The sequence below is a fragment of the Talpa occidentalis genome, unplaced genomic scaffold, assembly GCF_014898055.3.
Source record: "Talpa occidentalis isolate TD23 unplaced genomic scaffold, MPIMG_talOcc4v2.1 talOcc4.6, whole genome shotgun sequence".
Classification (NCBI taxonomy): Eukaryota; Metazoa; Chordata; class Mammalia; order Eulipotyphla; family Talpidae; genus Talpa; species Talpa occidentalis.
In genome coordinates, this window is record NW_023604972.1 from 50453070 (window position 1) to 50477501 (window position 24432).

General features: G+C 41.1%; 1 protein-coding gene across 2 annotated transcripts in view; it reads right to left on the reverse strand.

The window, feature by feature from the left end:
- Positions 1-24432, reverse strand: part of HPSE (heparanase) — a 41228-nt gene that overhangs the window by 11060 nt on the left and 5736 nt on the right. For both annotated transcript variants that reach the window (XM_037530020.2, XM_037530019.1), the window contains exons 2-9: positions 17945-18090; positions 14337-14462; positions 8391-8564; positions 6234-6402; positions 5567-5614; positions 4979-5072; positions 4437-4543; positions 3384-3498 (exon numbers count right to left, since the gene is read on the reverse strand). In XM_037530020.2, the coding sequence (XP_037385917.1) occupies positions 3384-3498; positions 4437-4543; positions 4979-5072; positions 5567-5614; positions 6234-6402; positions 8391-8564; positions 14337-14462; positions 17945-18090 (979 nt within the window). The remainder of the gene's footprint in view (positions 1-3383; positions 3499-4436; positions 4544-4978; positions 5073-5566; positions 5615-6233; positions 6403-8390; positions 8565-14336; positions 14463-17944; positions 18091-24432) is intronic.

Genomic DNA, 24432 nt, shown 5'->3' on the forward strand with positions numbered 1-24432 from the left:
AGACAATAAGGAAAATGTGAAACACTAAATATTTGATGAGACTGAGGAAATTTTGTTAATGTTTTAAAGTATGATAAACATATTTTGCCATGTGTTTACAAAGGAGATACATGCTGAAATATTCACGGATGAAGTTGATATATATGAAATTTGCTTCAAAGTAATCCAGTAGGTAGGACATGAGGAATGGGAAGGTTATGGATTAAACAAGATTGGGGAGTTATATATTTTTCTCTCTACTTTGAAACTTATTATAACAAAAGTCCTCCCTCCCTCCTTCCCTTTCTTTTTTTTTTTTTTTTTAAAGATTTATTTATTCATGTATATAAGAACTGGGGTACAGGCCAGAGGTGTGGGGGTGGGAAGGGGGGGTTGAGAGAATTCACCAGAGACAGAGTGGGGAACAGAACAGGCAGACTGACTGAAATACACTGCAGAGGGGAACAGTGGATGAGACAGGAGAGGTCTGCTGTGCCATGTGGGTAGCTCCCTGGCCAGGGATCAAACTCGTGCTGCAGTGGCTGCAGATAGCTTCATAGGCTGCGTCTTAACCCCTTGCACCACCAGGGAGGCCCCCTTCCTTTCTTCCTAATAAACTCACTCAATATACACCCCTCAATTCTTCCTTCTTAAGTTGAAGGAAGGTGACCTCAGCAAACAGGGCAAACAGGTTTTGCTCCTCTACTTAAATACAAATTCTTAACTGGAGACAATAGAAGAATCAATGCAGTCTTTTCAAAGGTGACATTAGCGAGTTTCAAGAACTGGCAGGGTAGGGAGCATGCAGGCCTTAGAGCCAGAATTGAACAGGATTTTTTGGGGATAACACAGGACAGCTGTGTGGCTTCCAGCAAATCATGCAACCTCTTCTCAATTTGAACGTGCTCTTCTGAAAAATGGATCTAAGATACCTCACAGTGCAAATCACATAAGAAAATAGATATGGGGCCTCCCTGGTGGCACAGGTGTTGTCTGAGCGATATAATCCTATCACGCTATGACCTGAGTTCCATCTCCACCAGGAAACTGAAAAGAGTGGCAAGGGTGATAACTGGCTAATTTCTAGCTTTTGTACTCAAAATGAATTTTGTAAAAACTACCATGCTTTTTTCAAGTATCATTTAAGAAATGATCTAAAGAATGTCTAAAGAAATGATCATGTTTGGTTTACCGTTACAGATAACTCATCATATACTTGGGGAAGACAGATTCCTTTTCATGCAAGGTCACTTTACCAAAAATTTTCTAAAAATTATCAACAGTATGCTCTACAAGCTTGGAATACTATAGATTACAGGCAATTTTGTTGGGAAAATCTAGCTATAGGCCACAAAAGTCTAGCTTATATTTTGGCATGTATTTTTTGTAAAATTTCTTTAGCTTTCCCATAATATTTAAATAATCTTTAGGAATTATTCATAGAAAATAAATATCCTTAACTGCCATTTTAGACTATAAAAATCAAGGTCCTTCTTGAGTTGAAGGAAGGTGAGCATGTGGGCTATATGTGTACTATCGTAATTATAAATATGTATCTTTCAGGTGACTTTTTGCATTGAAATACTACATTTCCTGATTTAAAGTGGGAAATTAGACTTTATTCATAAATATTTTGAAGATCATTAACAAAATAACCAATTCTTGAGTGAGGTTTTTATTTATTTGTTTATTTATTTATTTATTAAGATTTATTTTTATTTTTTTAATTTATTTATACAAGCACTGGGTACAGTCAGAAGTGTGGGAGGGTGAGAGAATTCACCAGAGCCAGAGCGGGGAGCAGAGCAGGCAGAAGGACCGAAGTACACTGCTGAGGGGAGCAGCGGGCGGCAGGAGAGGTCTGCGCGCCATGTGGGACCCTCCTCCAGTGGCCAGGGAGCAAACCGGAGCAAACCGGAGCTGCGGAGGCAGCGGGCAGCTTCGCAACCCAGCGCTCAACCGCTGCGCCACCGAGGAGGCCCCTATTTATTTATTTTTTAAAAGATTCATTTATTTATTTATACAAGCACTGGATACAGTCAGAAGCGTGGGAGGATGAGAGAATTCACCAGAGCCAGAGCAGGGAGCAGAACAGGCAGACTGACAAAGCACACTGCTGAGGGGAGCAGCGGGCACGGCAGGAGAGGTCTGCATGCCATGTGGGACCCTCGCCGGCGGCCGGGTATTGAACCAGGGCTGCAGAGGCTGCGGGCAGCCTCACAGCCCAGCTCTCAACTGCTGCGCCACCGGGGAGGCCCAAGAGTGAGTTTTTTTGTTAAACCTTTGTGTGTGTGTGTGTGTGTGTGTGTGTGTGTGTGTAGAAGAACTGGGGTGTAGCCCAGAGGTGCAGGGGGTGTGAAGATTCACCAGAGACAGAGTGGGGAGCAGAACAGGCAGATTTACTGAAATATACTGTCAAGGGGACCCAGGGGTGAGACAGTAGAGGTTTGCTGGGCCATAAGTGGGTTAGCTCCCTGGCATGGAACTCAGGCTGTAGCAGTGATAGTGCTGAAACTTAACCCCTAGGCCACCAGGGAGGCCCAGATTGTTATTTTTTTTTTTTTTTAAAGTAAAGTAAGTGAAGATTTCATGATTAAAATATTTTGAAGTTTTGGATACTGCAAGTCAGTTTTAATTTTGATTTAGTTTACAAAAAATTCTCTGAGACACTGAAATGTTGGAATGAATGATCTTTAGGATTTCACTAATATGTCATCTCATAGTTTATTATTTATTGTTCCATGGTTTATTATTTAATGAGAGCACTGAATCAATTGAGAAGATAGACTATAATAGGTGGTTAAAACAAGGTGCCCCCCAGGCCTCCCTGGTGGTGCAAGGGGTTAAGCACCGCACTATGAAGCAATCCACAGCCACTCTAGCGCGAGTTCGATCCCCGGCCAGGGAGAAACCCACATGGCGAGGCAGACCTCTCCTGTCTCACCCGCTGCTCCCCTTGGCAGTGTATTTTGGTCAGTCTGCCTGTTCTGTTCCCTGCTCTGTCTCTGATGTATACCCCCCACCCCCGCCACCCACGCCTCTGGCCTCTACCCCAGCTCTTGTATGCATAAATACATAAATCTTAAAAAAAAAAAAAACAGGGCCTCCCCCAGTGGCACAGTGGTTGAATGCTGATCCCCAGCTGCCGGTGAGGGTCCCACATGGCATGCAGACCTCTCCTGCCGCGCCCACTGCTCCTCTCAGCAGTGTATTTCTTCATCAGTCTGCCTGTTCTGTTGCCTGCTCTGGCTCTGGTGAATTCTCTCACCCTCCCGCGGTTCTGACTGTACCCAGTGCTTGAATAAATAAATAAATAAATCTTTAAAAAAAAAAACAAAAAAAAACAAGGTGTCCCCAATGTAATCTACTGTATTCATAGAAATAGCCTAACAGTGGTCACTTACAGGTAAAGGCTTGAAGTTTTCATCTACTAAGTGGTAGTTTCCGGCTCCAAAGAACACCTGCCTCATCACCACTTCTATACCCATCCTTGCTGACAGGCCCAATTTGTCCAGCCACCTGGAAAATTGCAAAGAGAAGTTTTCTTTAAGTTTGGAAAACAGAATAACTCAATTCGAATCCCATATTATCCTGATTTAATCATCTGTGTGGGACAAATTAATTATAAATAAGTCATTGAACGGAAATGGAGACTATCCTTCCTTCACATAGTTCCATGCTTCAGCAATGAGAACAAAGCCCAGAAGACTAAAAATATGCCTCAGGAGTCCTACTCATAGTAAGACAACATCCTACCTGACTCCTCACCCTGGGCCCCAGCCTACAAGTGAGGTCTGAAGAGTGCTTTTAGTCAGCGGTAGCACTCTACAATAAATAGAATAAAATCAGAACTTTTTATGGACACTTCCCCCTCCCATCTTTAGTTAATAACAAAACAAACACCTCCATTCTTTCCTCTGTCTTCACAGCTCCATAAGCATAAAGGGTATCTTTATAGGTGGATATAGAACAGATTAAGAATGTGAACAGACTTATGAAATATAAGTAAGATAGTTGTTTAAAGCCACCAATTTGTGGTGGATGGATAATTGAGTGACCAAGTGAGTCTTTAAATTCACTGAAAGTCCCTCCTTCAGGTTCTAAACATTGGGAATTTACGAGTATATCTTTATGTATGAAATATCCTTTTCAGGGTCAAAGTTCTCAATGAACTTTTTTGCAGTGTACTCCCATAAAGGAAGGAATCCTTGGCATAGTTATGAGCCATAATTAAGGAACAACACTTGTAAAGCAATTCATTCAAACAATGATTGATTTGGGACACATGTTACAAATGTCCAACAAGCACTAGTAAGTCATTTTCTCACAAAGTCTGGCACACCTTTTGGGCTCAGCCACAGATTATTTTTGATTTTTGCCTGATGAGCTATTTCAGCTGAACAGGAGGATAGGAGAAGGCTGCAGTAAATTCCCGAGGGGAGTGCGACCTCACTCACATAAAGCCAGCCGCAAAGGTGTTGGACAGCAAGGGCGCTCCACCCCCGTAGGCAGAGCTTGTTTCTCCTAACCAAACCTTCTTGTGTGGTCTGATCTCCTCAACCACCTAAGAAACAGGAAAGTTCCCATGGTAATTGCAAACAATCCTACCAATTATGGTGCTGAAGATTAATGACAATCCAAAACTTGTATTCCCAGACTCATTCATTCAATGTAGTTACAAAATATGTTCACAGTCACTTAGGTCTTGGGCACTTTACTTTTGCTGAAATACTGAGTGTGGAAGGAATGTAAATAATCCCATTCTTATTACACATGAGAATTAATTCTACCAAAAGGCTATGGGGATTATTTTTAACTTTTAATCAACATTCAAAGATAAGACCCAATGCCAAGAGGGACTGAAGGTATATAAGACCTAGTACCTATTCTGTAAACATAGAAAAACACATACATTTATACACATACAGAATTTAGAATCAACCAGACAATAAAATTAGGACTCTGGTTTTACATCAAAAAGAAAAAAAAAGATTATTACCTGTAAAATTTGTTGTACAGATGAAATAAAACTGTCCAACACATCAGGGTTTAGAAAATCTTCTTTGGTAGCAATTCGACCATTCAAGTAGTAGCTAAATCAGAAAAAATTCAGAAAAAAATAAGCTTTATGCTTTTAAATAGATGATTCTCCTTGCTCCCTTTCCTATCTCTTCTTATTCCCCTGTTATAAAAAATAAAAAGGCACAAGTTTTAGAGGGAGAGATCAGGGTGGAAGGGGGTCAATTACTGTCTTGAGAAGTCAAAGCCACATTGCAGGTATTCATGCATGAATTACCCATTCTTTGATAGATAAATTTTAGTTACTTATCTGTTTCAATTATTAAATGATAGCGTGCCTTGATCTTGCAGTAACTACCACATTATTTAAATAAATTAAATGTTTTGTTATATTAACATTAAAATTCTAAAACAGTGCTGCTGCTTAAGACATTACTTATTTGAACTATGAAGTCAATTAGTAGTTAAATGGAAATCATTTTTTGAAAACTAAGTAATGCTAGCATTACTTTTACTAAGTAAAAGCTAGCATCACTTTCTCAGTTTTAAGAGCAGAAGACATACTTACTGATGCCATGTAACTGAGTCAATTACTTCTCCCCCAACCATCAGGAAACTAGGGAAAAAAACAAACAAAACTATGATGCTATTTAATTCTCATATGTACAATATATATATATAACACATGAACATCATTTTATTTCCTAGAAATAATGGACTACTTACTATATTAGGATCAGACAAACATAAACTTACTAATTCTGATACAGATGTATCTTTTTTAAGATTTATTAATTTATGGATACAAGAACTGGGGTACAGGCCAGAGGTGTTGGGGGATGAGAGGATTCACTAGGGAGAGTGGAGAACAGAACAGGGAGACTGACTGAAATGCACTGCTGAGGGGAGCAGTGGGCGAGACAGGAGAGGTCTGCTGCGCCATGTGGGTCACCTCCCTGGCCTGCCAGGGATCGAACTTGTGTTGCAGAGGCCGTGTATATCTTCAGAGTGCTGTGCTTAACCCCTTGCGCCACCAGGGAGGCCCTGATACAAATATATCTTAGGTGCCATTTGTCCCCCCATATCCTTAGTATTCTGAACCGGTCAGCCTTCTCTTTTAGCAAACGACCTTGTTCGGTAGCAAATGGTCTAGTAACATGCGGACTACTGAGGAGTCTCTGCCAGAGAAAATTATTGTTTTGAAGAAAAGTGGTTCTGCTTCCTCTAGCTCTTACCTCCTCAACATCTTAAGAGTCTTTCCTCGAGGCTGGCCAACATCAGGACCACAGAGTTTGGCATTTTTGAAAGTGGATTTTTCTAGAAGTTTATGCAACTCAATAAAATCTTCTCCTAACTGCAACCCATCGATGAAAACACCAGCCTTCTTCCTGAAACTGTTAGGTTCTGAAAGAGCAATTCTCAAAATAAGCATTTTCTAGAAATTATATATTTAAAAGTAAATACAGCAGCACTTATAAAAGCAACAACACATTTTCCAAATTACAAAAACTTAGGCAAGAAAAAGCAAAAATCCTGCTTATAAAGAAGCTATTCTAGAGAAAGAAAACTTTATGTATCTGAGGTGTGAGGGAGTATTTGAAGCTAATAATGGGGGATATTAAAGCAGGGATATTTTGGAAATAGCCTGTATCCAGTATTTAATAGCCTAATGTGTTTTTAAAACAAGAGGGCTGGGTGTGGAGTAAGACATTTAAGCGGTTTTCTACAATGCCGTTAAAAGCTTTGCTTAGAATGTTTTGTTTTACTTAGAATTTTTACTCAAGTGAGCCTGGAAAAGCAACGCTCGAGTGATGGGAAGGAGACACAGGACGTGTCCGATCCACTTGCCAAATGCACCTTGTTCAGGCTCTTCCCTGATGTCTTCTCCATCTCCCTGGAAACCAGATCTCTTTGCAAAATGAGACCCAAGGAAGAAGAAAGTATAATAACATAACTCTTTCACCTTACTCTGAAGAGTAAAAGAGTTTGAAATGGGTAGAGGGAAAAAATAAGAAGGGAGGGATGCAGAGAGATGGGTAAGGATGGGTGCAGATGGCCTATTAGTTGCTGTAGCAAAGTTGTTCAGGATCTAGCACAATATAGTGGCTTCTAAGCTTCTACTGTTTTCTGTGTTTCAACTTGACAGTTATCCTCTATATCCTGATGCCAAAATCTATAGCTAGACACTGTCATAACACATCTCATTACATGTCATTAACACATCTCTAAGATACATGTCTATGTATCTTATCTCTTGGTTTGCTTTCTTGCCATACTGGCTCCCTACCTCTACAATGGAAGTCTCCAGAAAGCAGAAGACCTTGCATTGGAGCCAACCTGCCCGGATTCAAATTGCAACTCCTCCATTTAGTTGCTCAGCATCATACAGTAATTCATCTATAGCTCTTTTCTCTGTGCCTCTTTTATCATCTGTGAAATGACCATCATAATTATGTCTATCTCAGGGTACTTATAAAGATAAAATAAGTTAATACTTATTAAATGCTCAGAATTTAATGGATAGTGCTTATTCTATTACTACCTTATTTCCTATTTTATTGTCAGTTCCACTAGCCAATTTGTGGAAAAAACACTATAAATATGATTTCTTTAATAAAAGAGTTCTCTGAATGGGTGAAGAAATGAGAACAGAACGAGAGGGGAATGATCCTGACTTCCTGAAATAACAGAAAGTAGGTCCAATTAGTAATGTAAGTAAACCTGCAATGAGTGAAAAGGGGGAATTAATAAAAGTAGTTTTCTATATTGTGGTCATTGTATCTGGATGTAGAATAAGAATTAATGTAAAAAAAAATTCTTTAAATTTCACTGATGCAAGGGTTGCCATTCCCATTAGAGATCTATATATGTTTTGAAAGTATGTGGCTAATGATTAGCACTTTAGTTAGAATTTATAAGTTCTTTACAAAAAAGAATAAAGTAGATAATCAGGAACTGTTCCCAGGTAGGATTATATACTGGATAATTCTACCTTGAGCACATCATGGGGTTGCAATGGGACTATTACGGTTAACTGACAAGTTGACAAACAGCAAAAGGAATGGAAGGGTAAAAACAAACTGTATATTACAGATTCACTGAGTCCAGCCTGCCAAGAATATACTTAAGTGACCCTGAAAAACTCAAGGGAAACTGAGCTGTGGAAGTTGCTGGAGCCAACTAGTTGTTCTCAGCTCAAATTAAAAATAAAGAAGGATTAACAATAGGTTCTGGGAAATATAAAGGCATTTTCTGCCAATAGTTTTATTATTAGGTATTGATTGTGAATGTGCTAAAGTAGATTTGCTAAAATCAAAAGGAATATCATGAATAAGAACAAATAATGCCAAAAGGAATCTGCTTAGTAATGGGATGTTCCCAGGGATACTTACCATTGCCTAGTTCCCAAGAAATGTTATAATTCTTAGAAGAGCAGTAGTCTAAGAGTAACTGAGCATTGGAGCTGTTCCATTGCAAATCTGCTGTTCTTAGTAATGCATTTAGACCAAAGATCAAGTTAAGTCCCGAGCAATTTGCAAAATTATACAGCATATCCACTGAGCGTTCTGAAAGAAAAATGTAATTTGATGACTAGGTTTGTACCACCTTGATGAAGGCCTCCAGATATGCTCTTCACAATGAATTACTTCTGTTGTTAAATTGAAGGAATTCCAGCTCTAATAAGTGAATATAATTGTGAATAAAGGACAAAAAATTGAACTGAATTTATTTTATGTTACAAAAACACACTTTATTTTCCCATGTTGCATATTATACATATGTATCCATATTTTCCATGCTCAGAGAGGGGTCTTCCTGGTGGCCCAGGGGTTAACGACAGCACTATCAAGCTACTGCCAGCTACTACAGCATGAGTTCGATGCCAGGCCAGAGAGCTGACCCACATGATGCAGCAGACCTCTCCTGTCTCACTCGCTGCTCTCTTCAGCAGTGTATTTCAGTACTTCTGCCTGTTCTGCTCCCCACTCTGTCTCTGATGAATCCTTTCACGCCCACACCTCTGACTTACACCCCAATTCTTATATGCATACATAAATAAATTTTTTAAAAATGCACAGAGAGGCATAAACTTCCCAGTCCTGGGGCTGGGCCTTGCTTGGGCTCTGCTGCCTTTTCCTGTTGCTTGTGATCTAGAACTGGTGAATTTTAAAAAAAGATGTGATATTTGCATAAGTTGTTGAGTCAAGTCCCTTGGAAGCTACCAGATACTTTAGTCTGGCACACAGGTTTTGCTCAAGTGACCTCAGGTGAATTGGGGAAACTGTGTAAACAGCTCAGCATTCATCATGCACAAGCCAAAATCTTCTAGCCAACATAAACCCCATACTCCATTACCTCGATATCTGTACTGACAAACCCAGTCACAAAATATGTGAATATATTTTATTCTATTAAAATAAATGTTTGAAAACTTCATACGATAATCTACTAACTTAAAATAGAATTTTACAGTTTTTAAACTGGCCTAGAGCTATAGGGCTGTGATTTAACTATTTTCCAAAGTACCTTGGGATATGACAGTGAATTTACCAATCTGATTGTCTGATTTAGCAAACAAAAATAAAGGCCATCTAGTTAAATTTGAACTTCAAGTAAATCATGAAAAACATTAAGTGCATGGCCTACTGTTTTTAGAAAAATGGTAAAAAGTTATTTATCTGAAATTCAAACTTAAATGGAAACCCTACTAACAGAGGCATAGCAGGATCTTTTAGATTTTCAAGGGAAACACATTGACACCTCCTGGGACATGATAAGAACTGTTTGGACCTAATAACTTAATAATGAAAACTCTTAGGTATTTTGGGGGGGCTAGGTATACTATAAAAAAAAATAGAGTCAATAAGTGTAGGGTAAAGAAAAAATGTCAGGCTTTTCTGCCCTCCCGCCATTAGGATAGATGATGGATCCTTGCGGTCCTGAATGCATGTCTGATGGCGGGCACCTGGAGTAGGGTGTGGGCATAGGTAGATGAGATCCACCTGGGCTGAGACTGTGCTTTTTAAGGGCAGTGTCACAGGGACGCCAGTAGAAGCCGAAAGAGAAGCCGAGAAAGAAGCAGAAGCCGAGAGAAGGCCGGAGAGCCCATAGAGTGAAGACCTGCTGGGGGCTGGGAGGCCTGTTAGCCTCCCAGTCCCCCAATCCCCCAGTACTCCTGCCTGCCTTGTACCTGGTAATCCCAATAGAAACCTGCAAAACCACTGAGGACTCTGACTCCTCCTTTACCCGGTCTGCTGGATATTAGAAAACCTGCTCAGTGGTCAGTCCTGCCTCCTACAATAAATTACCCTAAAACTTTGGGAACTATTCAACTCAGCCTTTTAACCATAATTTAGTCTATAATCACTTTTGAGAAAGAAAGTAATATAATTTTGAGTGCCATCTTTAAAGCAGCTATATGAATAATATGTCTGCAGTTTCCATGTATACTCAGAGTCATTTGTTAAACAGAAATTCACTCTTGGAACTTTCTTTGTTAAGAAGAAAACTTCTATCTATGTGGCAAATTTGTACCCTTTTTCTTTAAAAGTGGCTTTTGATTTTGCTTTGTTTCTAAGTCTTGGACTACCATAGCAGTGAAACCCTGGATTTAATGTTGCTGCTAAAGGCCGAGGAGCAGAGGCGGCTCTGCCAGGTGTTTCAGGTGTTTTGATGTGTGAAGTTACCTACTTCCTCAAAATTGCTTCCCACCATCAAGGAATTAAGACCTCAGCATTTGGAAAGATTTCAAGTTCTGCAGCCCAACACCCACTGAACTTCAGAGCCACAAAGAGGACAGCACAGAACATCTGTTGTCATTAGGTGTTCCCCAAAGTTCCAACCTCACTTGTTTTTTTAAAAAGATTTATTTAGTTATAGAACTGGGGTATAGACCAGATGCGCGGGAGGGTGAGAGGATTCACCAGAGACAGAGCTGGGAACAGAACAGGCAGACTGACTGAAATACACTGCAGCAGGTGAGACAGGAGAGGTCTGCTTTGCCACGTGGGATTCTCGCCAGCTGGCTGGGATCGAACCCACGCTACAGAGGCTGCAGATAGCTTCACAGTGTGGTGTTCAACTGTGCCACCAGGGACGCCCCCAATCTCACTTTTTTATGAGAAAGCTGAGACTTAAAAAAATAAAATGTTTTGCTCAATGTCATGCAACTAGTACTAGGGCCTAGTACTAGTACCTAGTACTAGGGCCCACTAATGATAGCCATATCTTAGGTTTTTATATTTCAAAAACATGTCATGGATCAGGAATCAAAAGGCCTGAGCTCCACATCTACAGACATATGAAAAGTGGGGATTCTACCTGAGCTTCATCTACTACAGTCCTAGAACTACACTTTCACACACCCACCTCACAAAGCCCAGATTGATGTGGTTCATGGGAAAATCTTTGTAAATTATCAAAAATGTGTATAGATATAAGCATTGCCTAGCCCCTTTACAATGATCATGACATCACAAGAGATCTGGAATGCTTGCATTCTGGAATATTTATTCTTTTCCTCTCATGATTTTTCAGAATGCACTTGGAACAGCTGGAAATTCTATTATGATACTCCCACTAAGCATGAACTGTAGCATTTTCTAGAATAAGGGTTGCATGTTACTGAGTTTAAATCCATTCTTTAAAAAAAAAGCAACAACCCCATCTAGTCTACTCACTTCTCAAAATAAGAAAAAGAAAGCTCATAGCCATAATTATCTAGTTCCCAGTCAGAATCCAATCTCTTATCTCTTATTGTATGATATGGTGAAAAGATCTCTGGGACAAAGAGAATCTAAAGGACACACTGAAAACTGACATTGACTTTCACCCTGGCATTATACCATGTACATTTAAGTAATTGTGCCCAGCAGCCAGCATGGAAATGGGCGATGGGGTGGAGGAATGGGGTGATGAGGAAGAGAGGTGGGGAAGAAGAATAAGGAATTAGCTTATAAAGTATGATTACTTTAATAAGGGAGTCCTCCTTTTTGCAGTCACACCCAGATTTATATCTATAACTCTGCTTCCTTTTCCTGCCCAAACAGGTTTATAGTGAGTTTATAGACTCATGACATAATGTCTTTGTCATTCTACTTAAGTGAAACACATACAAGGGGAACTGAGATTAGAAAACTTACCTACACCTTCTAGGACACCCGTTTAATGATGCAGGCCACTAACTAAACAACGAACATGTCTTTGCTGCAACAGACTTTTGCCACTCTTTGGAGTAACCACCAAACTCATTCATAGAAGCTTTTGAGATACTTATCACACAAAGAGTAGTTACCCAGACTAAACACAGTAGATTTTTATCTATATGTTTCTAAGACATGCAGGTGAAAATAGAAAATTTTAAACCAGAAGCCAAACTATCTGATTTTGCCATACGTGTTAGCATTGCCAGGGTGGCTGAGCTAACATAACTGGCAAAGGAAGGCCTTTCCCCTGGTGTAGGAACTAGGAAGGTCCAAGTCCCAGACAGGAAAAGATGGTGGAAACACACCATTGTGGTTCCAGAAAGGTCATGTGAAGTAACAACCCCTCTTTTTTTAAAAAAAAAAGAATTGAAGATAAACTGATATAATGTTTAACATGAGCCCTTCACTCCCCTCCCCAAAGTGAGAACCTATAGATAACCTAATGCCATGATTTGCTAAGACAGAGCTATATAATAATGATTCATTAAAGATCATACCTTACTGGGCCTCCCCTGGTGACACAGTGGTTGAGTGCTGGGCTGCGAAGCTGCCCACAGCCTCTGCAGCGCCGGTTCGATACACAGCCCCCGGTGAGGGTCCCACATGGCGCACAGACCTCTCCTGCTGCGCCCGCTGCCCCCCTCGGCAGTATATTTTCATCAGTCTGCCTATTCTGCTCCCCGCTCTGGCTCTGGTGAATTCTCTCACCCTCCCACACTTCTGACTATACCCAGTGCTTGTATAAATAAATAAATAAATAAATCTTTAAAAAAAAAAAAGATGATACCTTACTACTGTGGGTCTCTTGTACTACTGTCATTCCTTTATTGGGACCTGAGGTGGCACTGACTTAAGCCAAATTTCATCCAACTATAAAGCATCACAGTACTTTCCTTTCTCTTTAAAATGCACAACATAATATAAAGGACTACATTTATCACTTAGCTTGTAATCTACTTTCTTATTTTTCATCGGCCACATTTTTTCTGTACCCTATTAATAAAAAAGAATAAATCAGGTACACTGAAATTCAGGTAACAAGGAGTAAAATCTAACAAAGATAAATAATTTACTTTCAAAAACAAACTTTAAGAAATGTTGACTAAACTAAATTAACATCAAGATTATTTTCCTGTCCAAAGAGGACAGTATAGAGTATCTGAGCAGGTTATTCCCTTAAACAAGATCTGGGACAATATCGTCCCTTAGTTGGATATAAAACATCAACCATTTTACAAAAATATATTTCACAGTTAAATAAGGATTGCTTGGTTCAGTTGCTTTAAAGAGCTGGGTGAAGGTCTCTCTGGTGGCCTAGGGAGAGTCTCAGTGCTAGGAATTGAGTCTCAGTGCTATCACCTCTAGTTCGATCCCCCGCCAGGAAGCTAACCCACATATGGCGCAGCACACCTCTCATGTCTTGCCTGAGGCCCTACTTAGCAGTGGATCTCAGTACATCTGCTTGCTCTGTCCCCATTCTGTTGAATCATCTTACCCCCTGCACCTCTGGCCTACACTCCACTTCTTCTGTGCAAAAAACAAATAAAATCTTAAAAAAAAAAAAAAAAAGCACTAGGTGACATCATCATCACATTTTGAAGACTGAAAATTGTTTCAGTGAATGAAATTAAATTCCTGGGTAGTTAATCTAGACCTGTATTTGTACAACTACAGAGAAAGGATATAAAGAAAGCTGCTTGGTGACCCAGGATTCCCCTGCCTAAAGAGACACCAACTCATAATAGGGGCTTCTTCCAGGAGGGGAGACAGAATGGACAATAAGGTGTGAAGGGTTTTCACATTTCACTCTTCATACATTTATATTTTACACAAAGATGGTATCCATGTTTTGCTCGATTTCCTAGTCCTTCAGAGCAGTAAAGGTCATGATTAACTCATGAATGAATGCTTTTTATATTTGACCCCTGTTTGATGCCTTGGCTAGTAAGCAAAGTCAGGTGAAAAAAAGGAAAAACCAGAACATTCGGGCTCCAGATTTCAGTCACTCTGGATAGCATTTGAATATCTTGCAGCTTTACACAACTGCTGTAGGGCTTATTAGAGTCAAGCCCAAATTCAAGCTATCCAAACATTCTGGGACTGGGAGCCTGCAGGGTGCCTTTTATTTCTTACTTGAGAAGGTGCTATTGTTGAACTTTTTCTGATATTGTTCTCTGAGCAGCAATTGCTCCTGAAAGGGCCATTCCAACTGTAAACTCTTCTCCACATCAAAAGGGATGGATCCAGATTTGCAAACATCTGCAAGAAGTGGAAGAAATAATCTAGAGAATCTGTTTTCACAGTGAGATCCCATACATATAATTAGTTAGCTACTTATGTGACTCAAGCAGGATGGTTAAGCTTCTGGTTATTGTTGTGCCCAAGGTCAGCAGACCTGGCGAGCATAGCCTCCAAGAACCCAAAGACAGCTGATGCAAGCACAAAAGGGAGTTTATTTCAGACTCGAGTCCGGGTTCACGGCACCTACCAACGCAGTGGCAGATACCGAGAGCCCCAAACAAAGGAAGCAGGGGTCTTTTAATAAGGTTAAATTATGCTGGCAGTTACTCATTGGCTACAAGGATGCGTTCTCCAACTTTGCCCGGCTATCATTCTAAGCTGACTGGCCAGGCCATGATGCAGCTCCAACCTGCAGCTCCAATTACAGCAAGTTTGCCCTCATTGGTGACTGGAGAGTAAGGGTGGAGTGAGGGTTCAAACTATCTCTGGAATGCAGTCTTCCCAGCAAAACCTAAAATTCTAAAATGGCAGTTACACAAAGCAATGGCTAAGAATACTTATGCTTGGTTCCACAGTTATTAGGTTTAAGATCAGAGAAGGATATATTCTGCTATACACGCCAAATTTGCTGACTAACCAACCACCATAAAATCCAACCCAAGGGCAGGTTTCCTAAGAAACATTGGATGTACATGGAAACAGATACACAGGACAAAACTTCAAGTTCTTTAACATACAGAAGTTTCCTCAGAGAAACCCTCTGAAGAAAACATAGTTCAGTTCACTTCAGGTTCACTTTCAAAATACACAGGCGTTTGTTTTACATGAACTATATCTGCTGTGTGGGGATTTCCTTTTGTCATGATGGTAGAACAGGAAATGACTTTTTTCCTTCAAATTTGGTATTATCAAAGCTTCCCAGAACACTACATGTGCACTTAAAAACCCATCACTATCCTGTTAGGCAAATTGAGCTGCTTTATCGCAAACAGCAGGTGGGGGCAGGCATCCCCTGCCAGGGCTGGCTGACCAGTCAAGACTTCCTTCCGGGGAAATAGCACATTCTGGCTTTCTGGCAGCTTGACCCTCATTGATCCCAGAACTGATAAAGAATGTTTCAGAAGCATTTGGAGAATTCCAGGGACATCCCTGTCCCTTTGAGGAGGAAAGACCAAAAGGAGACGTCATGAGACTAAAACCTGACTCACACAAGGAGGTGGGTGTAGAGGAGATTATCATGACCATTAACCCAGCTATAGAAATCAAGATCCTTAGGCACCAGTGCCTTATCACAAGGCATAAGACCCAAGCAGGCATTAGACTGCTGTAGGGAGTGTCGGGAGCACAGACCCAAAGGGAAAGACATAGAGATTGGGCCCATTGTGAAACTGTTAGGGGGAAAAGGACGTCCTAAAGCTAATTCCATACAGGCTTTGTGGACTCCACCCCCACCCCAGGCCAAAGCCAAAGACACTGGGAACTCCAAATCCCATCACCACCAAAGGGAAGGTGGCTTGGACCTGAGCGTGAGGTTAAGCAGCCAGGTGTGGTATAAAGCCAGACACATGGGCTTTGGAGGGGACCCCCCATTTTGGCTCCCTGCCAGCTCGCAGCACCCGGCCAGCTCTGAGAGTGCCTTTGGATTTCCAGGTCAGTGGATCGAGTAGGATGCATTAAAGACTTTATTCCCCTATTTTCTCCCTGAGTTGTACATTTCCTTAATTCCCTTTCCCTTATAAATAAACCTTTTATTAACTTTTTGTGTGTGCCTATAGTGGAGTATTAATAAGTCCCTTTTAAGCGCGTGGGTGAGGACCCACAGCCAGACCCACAGCCCGTTTTATATCGGGGTTGCCCTATAACAAAATCTCAGGTTCCTTTTGGATTCTGCATAGTCATCCAGAATCAGCAGCAAATAGGCCTCTCCGCAAAGAAGTGAGGGCCTCGCAAAGAGAAGACTATATCAGTGCAGTCTCTGTGCTGGCACGGGGCAGCAGTCGTTCTGCCCACCTGTGACTATGCAGGTGCTTCCTTTCACCAACTCTGTCCCTCCGCAGGGCAGAAGCCTCCCTGCCTGCCCGTTACCTGTACCTGCCCAGGCTTCTCTTCATTGACCTCCCTCAGTGGAGGCAGCTCTCCTCAAGGCCGCCCGCCTGCAACCATGCAGCCCTCTCAGCAAACCTGTTTTTTTTTGGGCAGCTCTTCTTGCCTGCTTGTGTCTATGCAAGTGTCCTTTATTTTTCTGTCTCCTTTTCCTAATAAACCTGTTCTTTAAGTATAACTTAATGTCTCTGTCTGGTGGAGAAACTCGCCTGGGAAGCTCTCCACGTGCCACTTAAGGGGAGCTCTGGTGAAAATTTTCCCAGAGTGAACCCAAGGACCCCGCACTCCAAACCCATTAACTCCAAAAACCACATCACCTTCACAACATGAGGAAAATTAATGAGCAAAGGACAGTATCCTGGTAAAATTATGAGACTGTTTAAACGTGTATGACTGATGGAGGACAGGAATAGAAAAAAAAAAAACTGAAAAGGAGGTGCCACAAGACCAGAAACCTGGCTCACGCAAGGAGGTGGGGTAGAAGAGATTAGCATAACAATTGACACAGCTAAGGAAACCAAGATCCTTAGGTGCCAACGCCTAGATTACACAGCATAAGACCCAATCAAGTATCAGACTGCTGTAGGGAGTGTCTAGAGCACAGACCCCAGGGTAAAGATATGGAGATTGAGCCCAACAGACCCCAAAGGTAAAGATATGGAGATTGAGCCCATTGTAGAATCTCCTATCCCTTTCAGATTCTAAATAGTTATCCAAAATCAGCAACCAACTGATGACTCATTGGGAGTGGCCCCTCCCAAACAGAAGAAGACTGTATCAGTGCAGTCTCAGCACAGGCTCAGGTCAGCACTCCCACTGCCCACCTGTGACTATGCAGCTGCTTCTTTTCACCAACTCTCTCCCTCTGCAGGGCAGCAGCTTCCTGCTTGCCCGTGACCTGTCCCATGCTGGGACTTCTCTCCACTGACCTCCCTCAGAGAAGGCAGCTGTCCTCGAGGCTGCCCGCCTGCAACCATGCAGGCCTCTCTTAGCAAACCTGTCCCTTTCGGGGCAGCTCCTCCTACCCACTTGTGTCTATGCAAGTGTCTTTTACTCTTCTGTCCCTTGCCCTAATAAACCTGCCCTTTAAATATAACCACTGTCAATTTCATGCACTTCTAGCTACCTGCTCCCTTCTCTAAACATTGCTGTCCTTCACCTACAATCATTCAATTTACAGCACCATTAACTCTCAGTTACGCCCAGCAGGTCTTTTTTTTTTTTTTTTTTTGGTGATATTTCAAACTCATGAAGCCTCCTTTATGTGGGTACCGCCACAGGTTAGTGGGCAATCCTTAATTTCTTATTAATAGCTTAAATGTGGGCACTTTTCCCTGAGAATGCTCAGATTAATGACTTATTAATTAAAATCTATGGTTAGTCTTTAAAAGTTTCACCCTGGTTGACTTGAGACTGCCAGTAACTTCTCTCTTCAAAGGTTGGTTCCTTCTTGGGATCAAAAATTAGGAAGTCTGTCTTGGTACCACCAAATCTCAGGTATGCAGGAGACAAACCTCTGGCCAGAGTACGAAGTTTTGGAGAACTGTTATAAAGAAAAGCGAGAAATTAAAGTTATTTTTCCATGACAAGCTAGTCAAAGCATATTTATTCCCTTCTCTCTTGGGGACTGATTTTTAAATACCTAGCTGGACAGGCTTTGGTGGGGAGAAGTCATATTGATATAACAGGGAAATTGTTTCAACCTAAATCTTTCTAATTACAAGATTGTTCTAGGCACTGAAGGTAACAAAAGCTCTAATTCTGACAAGAATTTTTATATTTTAACTTAACAAGTAGAATAGCATTCAGTATTTTAAAAAAATTCCTAACCTTTTATCATTGATGAAGGAAAAAAAGGAAGCGAAAGCTAAAGAAATGATGACTGTGATCTTTGAAAAATAGATTGTCTTCACAAACTGATGTTTTCAGAGAAGTGCAAAAATGACTGAGGATTCCATCTCCTCTCCCTAACTGGCCCTGCTTCAGAAGGAATGTCATTTTTAAAATTAAGTCAAATGACTTAGAGTTGTATAAGATTCTAATCCCTATCATTTAACCTCCAATTTGAGCAATTCTAGGTACATATCCTATGACGTCCTAAAAGCTCCTGATAGGTGCCTATTACGTACACAGGATGGTACCAAATGCTATAGAATGGAATCAGAGTGATTTGTAATCCTTTCCCTCTGAAAGGTGAAGATGTCATGAATTTTTTTTTTTAAAGATTGATTTATTTACGCACACAAGAACTGGGGTACAGGCCAGAGGTATGGGGGGTAAGAGGATTCACCAGAGACAGAGTGGGGAACAGAACAGGTGGATTGACTGAAGTACACTGCTGAGAGAAGCAGCAGGCAAGCCAGGAGAGGTCTGCTACACCATGTGGGCTGCTCCCTGGCTAGCCTGGGCTTGAACTTGTGCTGCAGTGGAAGCAGATAGATTCATAGGTTGTGTCTTAACCCCCTGTGCCACCAGGGAGGTCCGATGTCATGAATTTAAATGAGCAACTAAGAAAATAGAAGACCCATTATTTGGGGGCCTTATGTGTGCATAAATAAATAAATCTTTAAAAAAAATTAAAAAACAAAAATTATTATTTCTTAACTGTTTACTTATCGAGAGAGACTACCCCTCAGCTCTGTTCATGTTTCCTAGTTCGGGAACATCAGTCAGTGATAAAACTTCCATGGAATTCAACCCCAAGAAATTGAAATTTTAGGTCAGGTCTTTAATTCCTAGGATGTTAAGTATTGGCAGCCAGTGCTTTGTCGAAACCTCAAATGTGAGGCCTTCTGGCAAGTGTCCACAATTTCATATTGTTGGAGCATTCATTGTATCCTTGTGGGCTGCAGTTTTCTAGGAATTAGAATCTTATACAACTCTTAGTCATTTGACTTAGATTTTCAAAATTGCTCTTCTGAACAGGAGGCAGTTAGGGAGAGCAGACGGAATACTAAGTTATTTTTGAACTTCTCTGAAAATATCAATTTGTGAAGATAATCTACTTTTCAAAGACACTGTCATCATTCCTATAGGATACCAATTTTTGTAGAAATCTGCATATACCTTCTTTCTTGGTTCAGCCACAGCAAACCTATAGAAATCTGCAGCCCCCCGGGATACAACGAATGCTCCAACAGTATGAAATTGTAAGCACTGAGACAAAAGGCCTCACATCTAAATTTTCGACAAAACATTGGCAACCAATACTTAACATCCCAGGAATTAAAGACCTGACCTAAAATTTCAAAATTCAAAATACATTTCTTCTTAACCATTTATAGTGCTATGTAAAATTTTCAAAAGATTTCTTTCTTCATGGTGAGGAAAAAGAAACTAAAAGATAGAAACTGAGCAAGGATAAGTCTCCTGCACTAAAAATGTCAGTGATTCCGCCAACAGTTTTGTTTATAACTCAAGCATTTTCCTAGACTCCCCAGTAAAGTAGAAGTTACTTTTGCTTCATTTAAAAATTATGAAAAATTATATCTTATGATTACATCTATGTAAAGCAAATTTGTTAATCTCATATATTAAAATATTTTCCTCCACTGACTAGTTCACTTTCTTTACATCTTAAAAGAAATTAAATATTTTTGTGGGTCCCAGATAAGGAAATGGGGCACAAAGTGAGATCAGAAATATTATCAACCTGAAAGTCACTGTCAGCACCACGGGATCCTCAAAACCACTTCAAAATAAACCAAAATGCTAATTTGGACTAAGTAAGGAAGGAGAAAGTCATCTCCATTTAGTTACAAACCCACATAAAAATAAACTATAGACGTTTGATAAGTACAGAGTTTTAGCTTAGGAAGATGAAGAAGTTCTAAGCTGGGTGGTGGTGATGGTTACCCCACAGTGTGAATGTGCTCAGTGCTACTGAAATACATATTTTTAAATAAAAATCAAAATGGTAAAGTTTTTGTATAATTTACCAAAATAAGACAAATTGTACAAATTTTTTTTTAAGATTTATTTATACAAGAACCAGGGTACAGACCAGATGCATGGGAGGGTGAGGATTCACTAGAGACAGAGCGGGAAACAGAACAGGCAGACTCATGAAATACACTGCTTAGGGGAGCAGTGGGTGAGACAGGAGAGGTCTGCTCGCCATGTGGGTTGCTCCGCGGCCGGCAGGGATTGAACCGGCACTGCAGAGGATGTGGAAAGATACACAACGCTGCGCTCAACCGCCTGCACCACCAGGGAGGCCCCAAATATTAATAGTATGATCTCAACCGCGAGCACAGTATATGTAGGAGATAACAATGGTCAGTATTATGTGGTGTGATGGATGGCAGACTCTTATCTGTATTTTATGAGTCTTCCAAAATAAGCACACATTTAACTTTATATGAGGTAATTTTGTGTATTGAGTTTTTATTTTTAAGGAAGGATTAAGTGATGAAACCAAAATTTATTAAAGGAGACAGAGCCATCCACTAACTTATTCATTAAGTATTCATTGCAGACCTACTCTGAGCCAGGCATTATACTAGTTTCTGGGGATACAAAAGCAAACAAGACAGAGATAGCTGCTGGTCTCACACAATTTGTGGTCTAGTGACATAGACAAACAAATAAATAAGCAATCCCAACACAGGGTTATGAAAACAGACATAAGGGTTCCTGACCCAGATTTTGGGTTGGGGTTAAGAGGTGATTAGAGGTTTTCTAGGGAAAATCACTTTGCTATTTGACACACTAAATGAATAAATCTTATCTAGTGCAAAGACTGTGAGGTGAGAGTGAAAGAAGTGCTTTGGGTGCAGGGAAAAGGCTAGGCAAAGACCAGAGGTAGAAGACTACCTGGGCACTTTAGGCTTCATCTTAAAAACATTAAGGGGTAAACCACAGCATTGTGAAGCAGTGTATTTCAGTAGATCTGCCTGTTCTGTTTCCCACTCTGTCTCTGGGTGAGTCCTCTCACCCCCTGCACCTCTGGCCTGTACCCCAGTTCTTGTATGCACAAATAAATAAATCTTTAAAAAAATCTTATTATGATGATAGTCATATAAGACAAAGTCACACAAAGAGCTGAACAATATGGCCTGAGCCTAAAGCAAAGAGAGGACAGACTGGAGAGAAAGATGGGATCTCATCACAGAAGGCCAGTAGGGCAAGATTTCCAACTTTTTTTTTTTTTTTTTTAAGATTTATTTATTTATTTATACAAGCACCAGGTACAGTCAGAAGTGCCGGAGGGTGAGAGAATTCACCAGAGCCAGAGCGGGGAGCACAGCAGACAGACTGACAAAATACACTGCTGAAGGGAGCAGCAGATGAGACAGGAGAGGTCTGCTGCGCCATGTGGGACCCTCGCCCGCTGCCAGCAATCGAACTGGCGCTGCAGAGGCTGCGGGCAGCTTCACAGCGTGGCGCCAACTGCTGCACCACCAGGGGAGGCCCAAGATTTCCAACTTTATATGAAGGCAATGGGGAGCCATGGAAGGATTTAGCGGGTGATCACTCAATACTTTATTTTTAAAAAGAATCTCAGGCTGCAGTGTAGATAGCTGAACAGACAAAAGCAATGCTATAGTATTGTAACTGAGGTAAGGTAAGGTAGTGGTGATGGAGGGAGGTGGCTATATTTAGAGATAGAAATAATAGATTTGGGGTTTAATTGGATGTTGGGAAGAAGCAGGGAGTACTCCTGGAAAGTATTTTGGAAGATGAAAAGTTCATGTACTGAGTTGAAGAATAGGTGATAGACTGGATATGGGAATGAACACAGGGGGTGTGGACTCAGTCTTGTGGAATTTGAGATGTCAATGGAAGACAAAGAAACATTTCTGTCAGGTCCTTGTTCATGTGTGTCTGGAGCCCAGAAGACACATTTGGGCAAAACAAAGATTGGAGAGTCCTCTGTCTGAGAGTCTGTGACTAGCAACTGGGGTACATGGGTACAGAGACACAGCCCCAAAACAGATATGGGGACTTCTTTAGACAGAGTCTCTCCAGGCTGGTTCTTAAGACAGCCATTGATTCTGATCCCTGGCAATTTGATTGTGTCTGACGGTAGAGAAAGTGCATTAAGATTAGTGTAGCTGGGCCTCCCTGGTGGTGCAGGGGTTAAAGACACAGCGCTATCAAGCTATCACTAGCCACTGCAGAATGAGTTTGATCTCTGGCCCCAATTGGCCAGAAAGCAACCATATGGCACAGCAGACCTCTCCTGTCTCACCCACTGCTCCCCTCAGCAGTGTATTTCAGTCAGTCTGCCTGTTCTGCTCCCCACTCTCTTGGATGAATCTTCTCACCACATCTCTAGAATACATCCCAGTTCTTGTATGCATAAATAAATAAATCTTTAAAAAAAAATTCAGTATTTGTAAATAATTGAGATGGTGGGTGAGAGACCAATGTTCCGTGTGAAAACTAGCTCCAGTAACAAGGAGCTGTGATATCACAAGGTGTGCATCTGTGTGTGGCCTGTGTCCAATGCCTGAGTCCCAGAGCCTGGTTCCCAGAGGTAGTCACCTTGGTACCACCACTGCCTTTATTTCTTCACAGCATTCACAGCTGTCTGGAATTAGCTTCTTCATTTGTTTCCTTGGTCTACTGCCTACTTTGGCACCCAGCTGTGATGTGAGCTCTGTGAAAGCAGGGACCTTATGAGTCTGGCTCATCAGAATCTCTCAGCACCTAGATAAGGACTGGGAGGATAACTGGTGCTTTCATAAATATTTGTTAAGTATATTTATTTATTTTAAGATTTATTTATTTATGCATACATCAGCTGGAGTACAGGCCAGAGGTGCAGGGCGGGAGGGAAGGAGTGGGGGGGGGGCAGTGGGTGGTGAGAGGATTCACCAGAGACAGAGTGGGGAACAGAACAGGCAGACTGACCAAAGTACACTGCTGAGGGGAGCAGCAGGCGAGTCAGGAAAGGTCTGCTGCACCATGTGGGTTGCTCCCTGGCTGGCCAGGGAGCAAACTCTCGTGCTGCAGAGGCTGTGGGTTGCTTCATAGTGTGGGGTTTAATCCCTTGCCCACCAGGGAGGCCCCCTGTTAAGTATATTTAAACAGTTAAGTCCGGTCTGATGAAAGGGCAAGAAGAGCCAGACATAGGCTTTTTTCCCAACACTATGAAAACCCAATGCTATGGCTCCTGCCAAATAACAAAAATCACTTGTTTCTTTCAAAATATTGATATTAAGGAGCTTTTTGTTCATCTCCTTTGGAATGGAATATTTTCTTGTTTTGAAAATACAATATTGATGTCCTTTGACAAAAAACAGATTTAAAACAACTGCAAAATGTGTCATAAAAACAAAACTGATCAAAGGCACAATATTTCAATCACACACAGGAAAAAGAAAGGAAAACAAAATCTGACACCACAGTGATATGGAAATAACAAAAGAACACATAAAAGCAGCTGCAGATATTCCATTTCTGGAGCAGTTGCTAGGGGGGAAAGTCTGGGTATTTTTGTTTTACCTTTTGTGCAAAAACAAGTTGCTTCTCTCTGACACAAAAGCAGAGGTGTGCTGGAGCTGGCTTGTACTGGCTTGTGAAAGCCAACTGTTAAAATTTGAGGAATATTCAGCCAGAGGTCTCAGATTAAAATCTGTTCATTCCCAAAAGGAACTACACTGGGTTATATTCCCAAAAGGATTAACCGGTATTGAATAAAGTTTATAATAAAAAAAATTTTTGAGGAATATTGTGAACCAGTTGTTATGTTGTTGGAAGTTTGAAATTGAAATTTATACCTCAGAAATCAGAAAACATAAGCCAGCCTCCCCTCCCCTCTCTTTCCCTCTTCTCCCCTCCTCTTCCCTCTCCTCTCCTCTCTTTCCAGAGAGCTTGCTGTTAAAGCTTGTTAAGCACACCACAGCATGAATAGCAATTCAAGCCATGCAAGATGGTG